At 40.3% G+C, this 13431-nt stretch overlaps 1 protein-coding gene across 4 annotated transcripts in view; it reads left to right on the forward strand.

Annotated features, from left to right (window-relative positions):
- COX16 (COX16, cytochrome c oxidase assembly homolog) overlaps positions 1-13431 on the forward strand; it is a 38798-nt gene that overhangs the window by 6995 nt on the left and 18372 nt on the right. For 2 of the 4 annotated variants that reach the window (XM_040700965.2, XM_040700966.2), the window contains exons 2-3: positions 1501-1578; positions 8768-8939. In XM_040700965.2, coding sequence (XP_040556899.1) covers positions 1501-1578; positions 8768-8932 — 243 coding nt within the window. In that variant the 3' untranslated portion in view covers positions 8933-8939. Of the gene's footprint in view, positions 1-1500; positions 1579-8767; positions 8940-13431 lie in introns of those variants that run through there. The other 2 variants (NM_001197057.2, XM_025150715.3) reach the window with 1 other exon arrangement.

Below are 13431 nucleotides of genomic sequence, written 5' to 3' on the forward strand. Positions count from 1 at the left end.
TGCAATTAAAAATATATATGATCAACTAAAGAGCTGCCCATAGCTGCTGTGGCATAGAGTCATAGAATCACCAGGGTTGGAAAATATCTGATGTTTCATCAAAAGAGAAATGGACCATCGCAGTACTGGAAGTGTAAGGCATCCATATTGATAATGGCTCTAAGCGACGCGTCCAGCTTGCCAGGCTGGCTGTTCTGCTTATGCTGTATGAAGAGCAAAAGGAAACCAGAATCCAAGTGTGGTTTTTGCCCCGGTAGCCTCATAAAGACGTTGTGAGTAAGATTACAGTTTCAAGCCAAAACTTGTCTTAAGGAAGAGAAGCGTGTGCGTATCAACTTCTTTATCATGTGTATAGCTGCAGACATGAAATTAACGTATAATAGATGGCTGCTGTCAAACAAGTGAAACAGTGTGGTGAGGCCAAATGAGAGTAGCACATGATTTATTTCATGCAGCAGCTGTCTACCTCACTTCCACTAGCTACTATACAGAGCTTTAGATGATCTAAGCTTAAAAAATAAAAAAACAAACAACCTTTGCTTTATAGTTGAACGTGCCTTTGTTCATATTGCATCTCTTAACAATATACTTCATGCAGTTTTGTTGTCAGGCTAATTTTGAAGTGATGCTGCAAGAATTTCTGCTTTCTCCTTAGTTAAACCTGCCATACACCAGTGCATCTGCTTTGGCTCCACCACAGCCACTCTGACATCACAACCATAAAGTGCTGTTTGTACCTGTAGACTTGGCTATAGTACTGCTGATTTCTTTCGTTAGGACATGATGTTTGTTAAGTTAACTCACAGGCAGTTAATTAACATAATGCTCATTAAAACTTAAAGAATATCAGCTAATGAATTTTTTTGCAAAGATGTCAGCCATATTAAGATTCATTTACTGTCTGTTCCTTGAGACTTTCAGCATATGGTGTGAAGATAACATATCATCAGCTGACGTACCTGATATGACTGAGTAAATCTGAAATAATTTTCAGGTTCTTTTTAACCATTTTGAATGCTTTTATTTTCTGTTTCCTGCTATTTGTTCTTACCAGAATATTTATACGTAAAGAAAGCATTATATTTTCCTTGATATTAATACTTCATTTTCTACTGTATGTGTGGATGAATCGGTATCCACAAGAACAGCACTAATGCCTTGAGCTACAAGTATGGGGCTGTCCCATTTGTGGTAGGCCTCTCAAAGTTGCATGCTATCCCATAAGGGTTTTCTTACCAGCTTTTTGAAGCTGTAGCTCTGTGATATAAACATCCAGCTGCCAGACTACAAAACCTCACAGTCTGTGTTTCTATGTCAGTATGTGGAGTGTTCTTCACAGCGCTTAAATGTTTAGTTGTAGTACTGAGGGACATGGTTCAGTAGGAAATATTGGTGATAGGTGGACTGGATGATCTCGGAGATCTTTTCCAGCCTTGGTGATTCTATGATTCTTTTTATTGTGATGGTCCTAATACACACTTTCTTTGTGTTGTTTTTCAGCTCTACATTGTTGGGGGATCTTTTGGACTCCGTGAGTTTGCTCAGATAAGATACGACGTCCACAAACTACATGGCAAGGTACTTCAAGTGGTTTTCTCTTCATTTCATTTTGCAAACATGCTGACTCATAAAAGATAGTTTGCTAGGACTAGCAAAATATTAGCATTAGGAGATACTATTATATGCTCTTAGGCAGCGAGCAGTGTAGATAATAGAGGCTGAGATAATAGCAAATCTTTTTGCCAACTGTAGAAAGTGATCAACAAATACTTTGGTTCCTGCTACCGTTTGTAAGTGGCAATTCTGAATCTGGAGAAAGGAAGTGTAGCACATCAGGAAGGAGGTTATTAGAAAGATTTTGTATCTAATTTAGACTAAACAGCTTTATATTTTAAAAGGTGCACAAAAGACATTTGCTACCCACTGGGTGAGACTGCCCATGGCCCCATTCAGCCTGGCCTAGCATGCCTCCAGGGCTGGGGCACTTTGTCATATGCAAGCCTGCCATTGCAGTGCAGAGGGTCATTCTAGTCCCAGCCCTGCTGACTTGCAGAAAGTCTGAAGCTTTCTCTAAGTTTGTATAGCACTTCATATAAAAAGTGTTTGTGTGAGACTCTGGACACTGTGCATAAGAGGTTCATTACAGAATTTGTAACATAAGTGAGAGTGGGCTTACAGTGGGTTTCTACTGTCAAATCTTTCAGATCCTGCGTTAGACAATTGTTGTGGGCCATCTGAATTACTTCATTTGTTCCTCATTGCTCCCTGCGTTGCATACCTGGCCCATGAAGCACCATGCAGGCTGCTACTGCTCAGTCTATTACTTGATGTAGCCCATAAGATGGGAGAAGAATCTTAGTGCTCTGGGTGGTTACTTTTTCCAGTCCTAGGCTTTCAGAACCAGTTGTAGCATTTAAGTTTTCCTCCAGCCAGGTGGGGATCACAGGAGGTGGGGGAGAAGTTGTCCATTGTTCCTGTCATTTTCTTAGCCTGTACTCAGTAAGTTACATTTGACCTCCGTTAACTGAACAGTGACTGCAGCCCAGAATAAAAAGGCAGTGGTAGTTATGCTTATTCAGATCTATGAGGCTCTGTGTCTCAGCATTTATAACCAAGGGAAGCATCATTGGATTAGACAGCAGTACATGAAAGCTCTGAGGGGAAGCTACTGCACCCTGGAGTTCTCTGACAAGCTAAAAGAGGACATCTGGATTCTGCTCCAGCCTGTATTACTTAAGGCTGCAGCATCTCTTTTGTGTTTTCTTTTCATGTTGATTTTATTTTTGAATAGATGAAATTTAAATAAAGAACAGTGTAATATTAGCTGCAATCTGGCAACATCAACTTTAGGCTAGAAGTTACAGAGACACAAATGAAAGTAATGTGTTCCATTAGTTTTTGTTTCTATGTCCATGAAAATAATGTTAAGAACCATCCTAATTCAGTAACTGCGAGAGCAGAAGTGATTAGAATGTAGTCTTCTCTCTCTTTATTGGTTAAAATACTTTATGTGTAACTCAGGTAAAGAACAGTAATCTGTGTAATTTAAAAATGCTATTAAAAATCCTGATGATCGTAAGATCTGTCACTGGTTGAGACATCTTTCTGTTAGAGTAGAATGTTTTTCTTATGTAACACACAGAAGTCCTTAACAGGAAAGGGAAGAGTGCACCTCTTGGGGAGATGGACAGTTGTATGCAAACTGATGCAGACAATAACATAAATGGAATATTTTTTTTGTTGCTCCTTTGGAATAAAAGCCTTACTTAAATAACACTTTTTCTATACAGAGCTCAGTAGGCTTTTACAGAATTTAAATGAATGAAGCTTCATAGCCTTTCTGTCAAACGTGGCAGGTTTATTATCTCCATGTTACTGCTGAAAAAATGGAGGCCGTGGAAAGTTAAGCAACCCATCCAGATATAGGGTAGGGTTTGTAATACCTGAGTGCCTGTCTTTTCTGGTTGTATATTAAGGATGTGCAAATTATGGTATACCACTTATTGTGAGCATGACTGCTGAACTTGTGTTCTTGCTAATTCTGCTGCTAGATAGGTAGGTTTTAGATGGCTCAGCTGATGTGTGCTGTTTAGGATTGGAACAGAAACAGAGCTGCGGGAGGAGAGGGGCTAGCAGCAAGAACAGGTATTCTGTCCTTTTAGAATAGCATCTTTGGATATCAGGGCATTCTTCACGTCTATCTCTTTCAAAAGAAATAAACCTCATTGGGTTTACCTTGATTTTACTTGGGATACCAAGACCAGCTGTATTCTGCAAGCACGCTGAGCAGTCTGCATTTAAATAAACTTGTGCCAAGATGCTTATTGATGTAAATGCCGTTTATGCTAGACAGAATCAAGGATTTCTCCATCATCTGTTGTTGCCAAAATAGCCATTAATGCAGATTAGGTAATTGTTTCTTTTCTGGGAAGAGTTTATGCAAATTGCAGTTGGATATGGAAAACCAGATATGCTTATGGGAAAACCACCTTGAATTAGTGGAGAAGCAATGGGCGGGTTTGTGTGGGCATGTTTCCAAGCACCTTTATTCTCAAATGGAAAATTAAGCCCTGTCTTTGTCTTACTTTAATGTTGCACATGTAGTTGAACAGAGACGCCTTTAAAACAGAAAATGTGACTTCTATTGTGTAAACAGGAAATGTTTCAAGTACATAACATTTTAAAAATTTTTATTTATTTACTGTGTGCCCACTTTTGTCATTCAAGGCATGGTTAGAGGCGTGCTAATTCAGATCTAATTTTGGATATAAGAATCTTGAACACAAGTAACAGACAAGCGATCTGTACTGTTGGCTGATAGTTACTGTGAAGGGCTGGAGAGTATCAACTACTTGGGGAAGTGCAGGCTTTCAGCCCCTCAGCAATCCCTTCTGACTAACAAAACAGAGTTTTTAAGCTCTGATACAGGTTTGTTGAGAAGGTGTTACTGGGAGGCAGATTCTCAGTGTGAGGAGATAGCACCAGGCAAGTTCCTTCAGGCTACATGCAGCACGAACACTTGCAGGTAACCTGGAATCTTGAGGTCAGGAAGCAAAACATCAGTTGATTTTGAAGTCTGCAAATAGTTCCTACCATGCACTGTGCAAGAGTGCATCATTGTACTGACCTTCTCAGAGGTTATAAGATATGTAGATCCTGGCTCAGTCCTCTTTTTCTTTTGTCCTAAGCAAAGTGAGCGCACCCCAGAAGTAGAATGCTAAGAAATGGCCTTAGTAATAATGTTTTACTGAGGTATAAATGGCTGCAGAAGGCAGTTGCTGGACGTTAGTGAGTCTCACTTTCTCCGTGAAAGAAGGATAATTAACGCTGCTCTACTTTACATAGGGAATAGGCAAGTTAATTAAGGCAAATAGAATTATTTAAATTCAAATGAGTATTTAAAAAAACATTTCCTCAGGTGAGATCCATTAATTCAAGTGTTTTGGGTCAGAGTGAAATAGTGCGGGCAGAAACAGGAGCAGAGAAACATCCTGTTTCCATTAAGGCCTTGTATCAGGTGGGCATGCAACTGGCAATTGCCTCAGGAGGGTCCGGGAAATCAGCCCAGCATTTACTGACTGCTGGGAGTGGATGGTCAACAAGGGGTATCTGCCTATTAGAATGCTTTTGTGTTGCAGTCAAAAACATTCTTCTGCTTACGATGTGCACTGAACGTTGTTGGAAAGCATTGATCATGACAGCTGCAGGAGCTCAATATTCATATGAGGCTGCAATACCTGCCCAAAAAGAGGAGTAAATCTGTGAGTGATTGGACGAGGCTGTGTTGCTGGCTGGCACATCCATGTTGCTGTCATTACACAAACCAACTCAGGTGTGTATACAGGAATTGCAGGCGGAGCCATGCCCCAAATCACTGCTACTAAAACTGCCTGTTGGCTGTTGCTTCTGTTTGATGGAGCCGTGCTGGAAATGGTACTACAGCTCAGTGTTCCCTGAGTACCGAACTCTGGCTAAAACTTGACTGACATCACCACTGTAAAGGAGTAATCTGACCAGGCGAGGTCATTGCAATTGGACTGAACTGGAAAAGCACAAGGTTTGTTCTAACAATAACTGATGGGCATGACTCTATGGCTGCCAGCCCCGGTCATTCCATACACTCAGTTGTCTTCTATTTTCTGCAGACTTTCTGCTTGATTTTGTTCCAAATGCATATAGACTCATCCCCTGGACTTCCAGGTGTGCCAGCACCTCCTTCCAATGTTAAGGTCAAATTAAATTAACACCGTTAGTACTTAAAATAGTCTAAATTGGATTATTTATATAATTAGAGTTATGTAAGTGAAATTAAAACATTCAGTATCTGCTCAGCTAAATCTAAATGTATGCTTGTGATGCTGTGCGTTGTCTGGGATTCACCTTGCTCATGTTTCCACTGTCTTGAATGTAGAGCCTAGTTTGGGAGCTATCCAGGCAGCCCAGTGTAGGTGGTTTGAGCCAGGAATGCCTCTATAATATTCTTCTTTTCTTATTCACGTAGATGCTTGAGAATGATGTTCTTGTTTGACTGCAGGAAAAAGCAGAGAGATTAAGCTCAAAACTGTGTTATTACCACATTCCAGTGAGATGCACCATCCTTAGCCTGGCAGTATATTCAGTTTGACAGGTAAATAGTAGGTGAGATAAACATTTGTGTAATTTCAGGTGTGGAAGGCTCAGATCCAATTTTGAACACGTATCTTACTGCCTCTAGAAATACCCACCTCTATTCAGCTGAGCGTAGCAGAAGCCTAAACAGTGTGCATGCTTCAAATCAAAAGCCTGTCCTTAAAGTTCTTTCCCTGGAGCCTCGTGCCTTCCTTCAGAAGGAACACTTATTTGATCCACTGGTGGTCTTTGATGTATAAAGGGATTATGGAGAGCTGCCTCTTTTGCTCCCACGATGTCACAGGAGGTAGCATTAAAAAGAACCTGTGGGACGCAAATGTGAACAAAATCAAATCAAAACCTCTTTAATTAATGTTTCGTGGATTGTTCTGGATGGATAAGGTGTCTCCTAAATTTGTCAGCAAGGAAACATGGAATCATTTTAGGGTCTGTCACTGAACTTGGTGGAGTAATTAAGTCTTCTCAGCAATCTTTTGGCTAACATTGAGTTACTTAGAAATGCACCTTTATGCATTTGATTGGTTTTGGCAAGGGATCAATGCTGATGATTTTGTATTTATTTTTACTTAAGCAGGTCAGGCTGGCCTGAGTCACACACCTGACGAGGACAAGCTTTGACTAATTTCCCTGTGCAAGTTGATTTAAGTGATTTTTCAAAGACTAAATTCATTAATGACTGTGGTCCTAGGTCCTCCAAAAATTAAGAAAATAATGCACTGAAACCTTTGATGCTTTAGAGGCTCTGATAGGCATACATTTATGATTGCTTGTAGGGAAAAAAAATATCTTTGTCAGTCATTTCTTGTTATGTAATGGAGCACTTTTTGCTAAATTAAAGCAAACCTTGCTTTCAAGCATGGCCTGCTTAGTGGAGGGTTTTAGAAGTGGATGTTAAGTGAAGCAGCCTGGCTCCTGTTGGCAGGGGGATTTGAAGCTTGTTACATCTTTTGACTGTGGTTCAGAATCGTCCAAGGCAGTAATTTCTGCCCTACAATATGGCACAGAAATGAAAGGTAGCAGAGCTGCATTGTGGTGGTACCAGATGTTCAGACATCAGTTTTCTGTTGTTTTGGTTCAGTCCAGAGGGACTGTATGGAAATCAGCTGTCTATCTGTGCTATTCTTGGAAATCTTTGAGTTTCAGCTGCTAGCATCGGATTCGTGTATTTTGCATCGATTTCAGGAGAAATTAATCAATTTTACTTGAGCTCAGATTACTTTGCCACTTCATCTCTAGACAGTGCTTACTGAATTTGCTATGCCAGACAGATATGTAAATTTTCATTTTTTCAGCCGTCCTTTCCGTTTAGCATTTTAACCACTCAAAAGCAAAATATGTATCCAGTCCTGGGTTTGATAAGGTTTTTGTCTCTCCATCCAGAGGCTGATGGTGCATGCATGCTTTCTGATGGTTTTCAATCACCTGCACCCACTGCTTATTGCCACCACTGACAGCTAAAAGCACTGTAGGACAGCCTGGAGATAACCTATGGCCCACAGCTGCCCTTTCACATAATCCCTATCAAGCTGAAGAAAAATGAGACTCTGGTGAAGGGAGGCTATCCTAGTGGTACCAGGAGACCTGTGAACACCGAAAGACTCCTGCTAGTAATCTGAGCTATATGTGAGCTCTCAGAACCACCATATGGTTGTTGAAAGTTGGAACAGTCTCATTATCATCATATGTCGGGATATGATGATAGTAATATTATCTGGTAATGCGCCTTGTTTTCCTCCCATCCGTGCTAGATGCTTGCTATGGTATGTCTTTTTGTAAGGATACCTTAATGAACTTTGCTGAAAGACGAACGCCTTGTCTTTAAGAAGCAGCAAAGTGATGTGTTTTTTAGTACAGATTGGAAATAATTGATTTGAAGATTCATGGGCTTAGTATCTGACTAGATCAGAAGTTGTGATTCCTCTGTTCTGTGGTTGCCTGGATGCTTATTACCGCTGGCCTGGAGGTCCTTCATGTGCTTATTATTCTGCTTTAGGCCAAGCTCTCTGGTACCAGAGATTTTATGGTGCTGCATAGCTTGGCATTTATTAAGTGTATAGAAAATCTTTTAGGCTTGGTTAAATATATTCCTCAATCGATATTAGGTGAGATGTGATCTCCATTAAGTGAGCTGATGAGTACAGCCTCCAAGGCTTCGTACAGAATGACTGTAGAAGTAGGGGTGCTTTCTGGTACCTTCTGGTTCGGTCAGCACACCCTTACCCAGGGTGTGGAAAGGAGTCTAAAGGCACATTTCATTTCTCTGGGAAACTTCTCAGCCTTTCCTGTTGTCGCTCTGAGGTTACTGTTGCTCTAATTGCTGCCCAGTGTAAACTCCCCTGCTAGGGGTTTTAACCATCTTGCCTTTTTTTTATTTTTATTTCTTATTTTAATTTTTTATTTCAGAAGTCTAATTCAGGCTGTGGATTTTGCTGCACAACCAGGTGCTAGGTGCCTGTAAATCTGCTTCTGAATCTTGGGATGTGTGTGCCAGCAGAGTGGCTATTGCTATGTTGCCTGTTCTGAATTAGTAAATGTCAGATGGCCTGGTGTGTTGTTCCATCTTTCCTGTATGTGGATTCACTGAGAAGATTGCCATAGAGTGAATACTTCATGTGAGGGCTCTTGTGTTTCTGTCCAGGAAAACCAGGACACAATTTCAGTCCTACCTTGCATATCTTACTCGGGAGTTCTCAGTAAAGGCTGCTCGCTGCGTATGTTCTGGATGGTTGCACACAAGGTAACTCTATTTGGATGGCTGGCAGTCCCAGTGCATATATATTCAGCAGGATTTCCAAGCATCTAGCAACTGCGTCAGAGCTACTGCATGACTGTGCTGCCCAGCATCTGGAAATTCCAGGCAAGTGGCCAAATCTTTCTTTTTCTCTCTCTCTCTCTTTTTTTTTTTTTTTTGGTCTGGATTGAATTTCTGGGTGGAAAAAAAAGGGCTACGTCTGGGGAAAGCTGGACATCTGGCAGCTTTATCTCAGATTATTGAGCTTCTCTGTGACAAAATATGAAATAGAATGCAAGTATTCTGGGTTCCTCGTTTTGAAACAGAAGCCATTTTTCCATTTCATAATTCTTTATGGTGTTTCTTTTCTGTTGTCAAGATTAGATTCAGATGAAGAGAAGACTGTTAAGTGGAGAAACTCATTATAGTGCCATTGCAAGTGGAACTAATTTTGGTATATAAAATGTTGATAGATTTCAGAATGCTACATTTTATGCAGTACTAAGTGTTCTATTTGGTTGTTGTTGTTTTTTAAATCCTGTCACATTGACAAAATTAATTACTGGTATTTTTAGCCATGCAAGTGGAGGGATTGCAAGTGTGTAATTTAGCTTCAGGTAGATTTTAGCTAAAACATAACATCCAGCTTGTTGATGGTTTACGGGCTGGTCTGGCCCGGTTCCGTGACTAGTGGGGTGGAGGGATTGTTTTTTGCAAAATCCGCGCCTCCGGAAAAGGGAAATAGGGGACCCCCCACAAGAAGGAATAATTAAAAAAAAACAGTGGCAACGATCTGAGGAGAAACAAACTAATTTACTAAATATAGTATCGGAATGCACGATAACACACTATAATACAATATAATTCAATATAATTGTTAATAAAATCAAACATAATTGAGAGAAGGCTTGTCCGAGAGCCAAAGGCCTTACACTAATACCGAAGCCTTGCGTGCAGTCGGGAGCAGTGGCGAGATGATCCAAAAGCGAGCACAACGACACGAGAAGAAAGGGAAGGCGGCCCAGGTCAGGTGATCTACAGGCCTTATATCTGTTCCCCTGAGCAGGAATGATAACAGTACTCGCACAGTCTTCTGGGGAACGTAGTAGTTCTTCTCTTCTGGACAAGTACCCGGAACTAGAGCATTTGCTCTTTAACTCCCAGTACACTGCATGATGTTATGATGTGGAATACTGATAACCAAAAATCATAAAACCATGAGACAGCTGTTTTACCCTCACCTCTCTCAAGCACCGGGAGAGCTTTGCAGGCTCCTTGTGATGCCCTGGCAGCGGGATCAGCAGACTGAAGCTCAAGCACAAGGGCTGAGGTCCCAGTCCCCACAGCAGGATTTTCTGTTGCTCTTGACTTGTAGATGTCTACAGTTGTTACCAAGAAGGCATTGAAAACTCTTTACCTGCAGATGTTCCCATTTTAAGTGTGGTCTCTATGAGGATCTTTCCTATCCTTTGTGTTTTGAGGCTGGAAAAACTCAACTCACTTGTTTCTGTTGCTAGCTACTTCTGTGTGGCTGAAACAGCAGAACCCAAACTCATATGTGGAGTACAGTTGCTAATGAGAAAATGCAGAATCTGTATCTCTCCAAGTATCCGTTACTACACAACACATTTATAGTTCTGCTTGTGATTTGATGGGTGATATATTTTCCATGGAGTCTGCACTGAGCCTCCTGTGTGTTGTGTCAGGCAGTGCTTAATGCCTTTTTTTGATGACACGCAAAAATGAGAACAGTAATGAGTGCCAAGATGAATGTTGTAGCTGGTGTAACATGGTGTCTTGCCTCTCTGGAGTGCAGCTGAAGGATGGCAGAAGGTCTTTGTTGTATGTTGTCCTGGTGCAGGCAGAATGGCGGCCATGAGGTCAAGAAGTTCATAAGCTCTCTTTAAAGCCCGTCTACTTCTGAACCCTCAGAGAACACGTATGTTCTTACACAGCCTTCCGTTCTCTGTGTTTAATGGGAGCAGGAGGCTGCTCGTTTAGGTATTCCCAAAGGAACTTTTCTTTCTTCACTGATACAGAATGTAGGAATGCAAGCTTTGCAATACTGCAGAGAGAACTTGCCCTGTTAATATCTACATTGTATGAATTAAAATTTTTCTCATTCATAATTCCCATTGAACTTATAGTTGTTTTTTTCCTGTTGGATGCTTAGCCCTTAAAAGTACAATAGTAGCCAGAGGGCTTAGGGACTGCTTTCTGCACAGCTGTTGTTGAGCCCTATAACATTTTTTTAGTACTGGAAGCATTACATGCTGCTTTTATGTTTTTCTCTGCTATAAATAGATATGTCACATTTGAAACAATACAGTAAGTAACAAGATCCAATTAATCGGGATATCTAATGGCAAATTGGAACTGCAAATTTTCATCTGGCATAATGGAAAACCAGTAATGTCATTAGTCATGTTTAATTTTAATTATTCCACGTCTTCTTAGGGCTTCCTCTAATATACCCATCAGAATGTCTGAGCCTTTGGCAGGTAAACATGTTCTTTATTGAAAAATAGTGGCAAAATATCTTTCAAAAGAAAAGAGTGCACGATATACAAGTGCTAGTCACTTTATGCATACATCAGTAATTAAAATATAGGTAATTTGGAAGGCAGTAAGCTCTGTACAAGTATAAGAATAGGATTTTTCTTTTTCTGTAAAACTTCACTAGATGTCAGTGTGGAAAGTATTTTTTTACTGTAGGGTGGGAAGCTGTTACAAAGGCAGTAATTCCTTTAGAAAATGGATATTTAGGATGGCGGTTGTTAGAACGTGGTAGGTTTTTTCACTGTGCAATTTGTTTGCAGAGATGGAGGTTGAAGAGAACCAAAGCAATTGCATGAAGTTCACACTGGATTCTGAAAGTTGTTTCTGTTAAAATACCCATTAAAAAAATGCCAGCATTGTTACAGTACTTGCAGAAAGTCTTGAGACTTGTCCATGAAAATGGCATTTTGAAACGAAACCAAAATCAATCGTTGAGGTTAAAACGCAGCAAAATATTTTTGTTTTCTTTTGTGTAGATAAATGTTTGGACTCAGCAAAAGACTTCAGTGTGTATTTTCTTGCTGTTGTATGTGATGGGTTGTTGGTTGGACTAGATAAGCTTAGTGATCTTTTCTAACCTTAATGACTCACTGATAAATAACATGGTGACAGGCTAACCAAAATGGCAGAATATGCATTCAAAGCTGCAACTGTCAGATTACTTACTAACAGCCGAAGCATTATAAGGAATTTTGGGAGGTTTGTTGAGGTATTGAAAAGTGCTGGCAGGTAAGTTAAGGTGTGATGAAACTTGTATTAAATATGGTAAAATCTTTTAGTAGGTTTTATGAATTTTTCATAAACTATACCCGCTTTGAGGAGAAGAAAAGGAATTTTTTAGGTACGGCTTTTGTAACATTTCCTTTTTCTGGACTGATACCTTAAGGGCATTTAGTTTGTATCGCGTACTTCACACTGTTTAAGTGGCTGTAGCAGGACGGGTATTGCATACTAAAGAGGCTTCACAAAGGCACCTTGAGAAACTCTCTTAATATTTCTGAAACAGATATCTCGCTCCTCTTGCTGATTTGCCTGTTAATGCTTTGTGGTGGCTGATTTCAGCCAATTTTCCAAGCACGTTCTTCCAGGTTAAGTGACCAATGGTCCACATTTCGGCCCAGAGGCCAGAACACACTGCTGCCTTACTTTTTACCCCTTCCTGTGACAGAGTAAAGCATTAAATCCTCTGTCAGTAAAAGCAGGCTGAGCCATTTCTGTCTTTCTTGCATGGTTTACTCTGAGGCCTTGAACATATTTTTCCAATTCACCTGGAAGCTCTTAGACTTCTGTTTCTTGTTCAGAAGAAACTAAAAAGGAGACTGCGGGGAAACTGCACCCAATCCTTGGCAAGTGCCTCCCTTTGTACTCTTAGGCTACAGGGGAACCAGGGTATAGTAAAGCTCAGGACTGCCACCATTGAGATCCCATACCGGGAAGTTCTGTCCTGCACAGGTGGTTGGGTCTGTGCTTAGGGCTGATGCATCCTCATGTACACAGCAAGATTTGGATTTTCTTGCAGGGTCCTTTCGGAAACACAAAGGGTTTTGCTGTTGCTTCCAGAGTTTTGTACCACAAAGAGCAGTATTTGTACTGAATTTTACTGTGAAAAGAAATTTATGGTGGCATATTCAAAGCCAAGGTTTAAGATGCTAATTTATGTTTTATATATCACATAAATGTGCACCTGCAAATCAAGCAGGATATGAAGGCATACCATTCATTGATTAAATGCTTGAGTACTTTTTTTTCCCCAGAAATCAGAGCTAGAAAACTCTTGTTAGCAATGATGATTTTATATGAAGAAATCTAGATGTGCTTAAGTGCTTGGTGATGAAGGGCTTGGTTTGGTCTCCGTATTAGCTTTTAACATAATAGCTTCTATTGCCCTTATGTTATTATGTGAAAATGCATGGTCTAGAGTTTGAGATTGCAGCTGTTTTTGTTGTGTTTTTTTTTTTTTAATCCATCTGGAAGCAAGTAGAAGATTTGGATTTTGAGAGATCACTGGCACA

This window comes from Gallus gallus, chromosome 5 (assembly GCF_016699485.2).
Source record: "Gallus gallus isolate bGalGal1 chromosome 5, bGalGal1.mat.broiler.GRCg7b, whole genome shotgun sequence".
Lineage (NCBI taxonomy): Eukaryota > Metazoa > Chordata > Aves > Galliformes > Phasianidae > Gallus > Gallus gallus.